The 2,425-nt window shown below is 63.9% G+C and overlaps 1 protein-coding gene across 1 annotated transcript in view; it reads right to left on the reverse strand.

Annotated features, from left to right (window-relative positions):
- Window positions 1-2,416, reverse strand: part of SPHK1 (sphingosine kinase 1) — a 3,979-nt gene extending 1,563 nt beyond the window's left edge. Inside the window, exons 1-4 of the mRNA XM_017743176.1 lie at window positions 1,453-2,416; window positions 1,078-1,172; window positions 733-848; window positions 1-215 (exon numbers count right to left, since the gene is read on the reverse strand). Of these exons, the coding sequence (XP_017598665.1) occupies window positions 1-215; window positions 733-848; window positions 1,078-1,172; window positions 1,453-1,495 (469 nt within the window). The 5' untranslated portion in view covers window positions 1,496-2,416. The remainder of the gene's footprint in view (window positions 216-732; window positions 849-1,077; window positions 1,173-1,452) is intronic.
- Window positions 2,417-2,425: the final 9 nt, after the last annotated feature.

Genomic DNA, 2,425 nt, shown 5'->3' on the forward strand with positions numbered 1-2,425 from the left:
GGGTGCCCAGGGTGAAGCGGGCGCTGCCCAGCCAGCGGTACTTCTCGCTGTCGATGTCCACGTCTGAGATGAAGCCCCAGCCAAAGCCCAGGAAGGAGAAGAAGCGCTTGCCCGAGGCCGTGCTCAGAGATACCAGGTCCATCTGCGTGTACAGCCCCTTGCACAGGATGAAGGTGCAGTTCGTCAGCAGCTTTTTCTTGGCGACGTGGTCGTAGCTGTGAGGGATGGAGAAGGTGAGTTTGGAGCTCAGGACTCCTCCTGCTGCCCCAGCATCCAGCTGCAGACCTCACCCTTGTGTCATGGCTGGGATATGTCCCAGCTGGGTGACAGTGTCCCTCAGGAACAGCTGCTGGGAGTGGTTTTGCTGGGGGTGGGAGGGATAAACCAGTTCCTGAAAGAGGGAACCGCGTCAGGGCAATCCTGGTCCCCCACACCACAGGACTGGCTGTGCCTGGGGTGGGTCCTTTGGGTTAAAGCTTTACCAGTCTCTGGGCACAGAGCACAGAAAGGGAGTGGGAGGAGCAGGATACACAGGGATGACATCCCTTGCTCACAGCTGGGGCACTGTGGGGAGTGAGGACTCTGACAGGCACCCCTGGGCATCCCAGCACCCTCCCCTGGGCCAGAGCCCCACACAGCCTTTCTCTTCCCTCATCCCTGCCTGGTTCCAGTGCAGCCCCGAGTGCTGGCGGGCGCAGGGGTCAGCAGGTGCCCCATGGGGCTGGGACTCACCCTGCATAGTAGTTGATGGAGGCTGCCAGGGCATTCCCAGAGCCTCCTGGCAGGATGCACAGTGGCTTCTTCATGGCTTCCTTCCAGTCCGGACGCTCCATGAGTCCGTTCACCACCTGCAGGGATGACGGAGCCTGTGGTCCCCAAGGGCCCTGCCCAGCCTGGGGGGAGCAGAGCCCACGGTGCCCCTGCCCAGGGCAGCACAGAAGGCATGGCTGCTTTACTCCAAGCTTGGTGCCATCTCTCCTTTGCCGTTCCCTGCCTGACTTGGTGACTCAGGGCTTGGCTCTTGCCCCAGGACCCCCTTTGTCCCAGCTCCCTGCCCAGCCCCGTGGTGCCCCTCACCTCGAACAGCAGCCCATCCCCAGACATGACCACCAGCGTGTCCCACTGTGACAGGTCCTCATCTCGCACCTTCTCATGCGCATGGTGGGGTCTTTCTGTCAGGGAAAGTGGAGAGGTTTGAGCATCACCCTCTGTCCCTCTGCCCTTCCTGCTGCCACCCCCCAGACAGTGACCCCAGTCCCAGATGGTGACCCCAGCCAGGGATGCAGGAGGCAAGTCACCCCTCAAGTGCAACCATCCTGCAGGACCCAGAGCTGTGCTGATGCAGGGAGTCAGAGGCCCTTGGAGGAACTTGTCTCCATGTGGCAGTGCCCAGGCAGGATCCCTGGGCAGGAAGGGAGGAGGAGGACAAGGAGGAGCTGCTCACGGACTCACCGGTGACGAAGACAGTGGTGGCAATGTCGGCCTCGGCCAGCATGGGCTGCACCACTGCCTGGAAGTCATCGAGGGCACGGCCGGAGCCGCTCTGTGGGGTCAGCAGCACCAGCGCGTGGCAGGGCCGGGGCAGCACCCCATAGCTGTCACCTGGGGGGGACAGGGGGCTCAGGGTGCTGGGTCATGGCCCTGCCCTGGGAGGGCATGGCCAGCCAGGGCAGCATTTGCCAAAACCAAAAGGGGAAGGGGAACTGGCCCTCCCCCATCCTCACAAGCTCCCTGGGCTGCAACCCGACCCAGAGGCAACAGGGGTGAGCAGGGATGGGGGTCCCTGCTGGGAATGCTGGAGAGGCGGCAGAGACGGGACACAGGGGCCTGCAGGGATTCATCCTGAGCTCCCCTGCGATCAGCAGAGATGTTCACACCCAGGATACAGCCCTGCAGCACTCCAGCCATACCAGAGGGGGGGGGGGGGATGAGAACTCCAGGTCCCAATTCCCCACATCCACCCAGATGGAGTAGGGCCAGGACAGACAGTTGTGCCAGCAGACGGACGTTCCTGCTTCCCCTGCTCCCCACGGGGCTCAGGTTTCGCCTGCAAGGGCCTCAGCCCGGCTGTAATTACAAGCCTGGCAGGGGTCCCATCCCTCTGCCTCCCCAGTTGCTTCCAGCCTCTCCTTCCCCAAGCCCAGTGGTCCCCATGCAGGGGGACGGGGGGAGGCCACTGAGCTGCCCTGTGAGGGAGGCACAGGGAGGAGGAGGAGGAGGAGGAGGAAGGCAGGATCCCCAGGTGCTGCTGGGCACCCCAAGCCCTGAAGTGAGGGAGGGCAGCGGCCTCAGGCTCTCACAGCGCCTCTGTAGATCCCTGGCTCTGCAGGGGGAAGCCAGTTTTGGGGTGGCTGGGGGTGTCCCCACCAGCTCTGGGCCCCCTGAGCTGTGAGCCCGGCCCAGGGGGGTGCAGGTGGCTGCCCCA

The sequence above is a fragment of the Corvus brachyrhynchos genome, unplaced genomic scaffold (assembly GCF_000691975.1).
Source record: "Corvus brachyrhynchos isolate BGI_N302 unplaced genomic scaffold, ASM69197v1 scaffold148, whole genome shotgun sequence".
NCBI lineage: Eukaryota > Metazoa > Chordata > Aves > Passeriformes > Corvidae > Corvus > Corvus brachyrhynchos.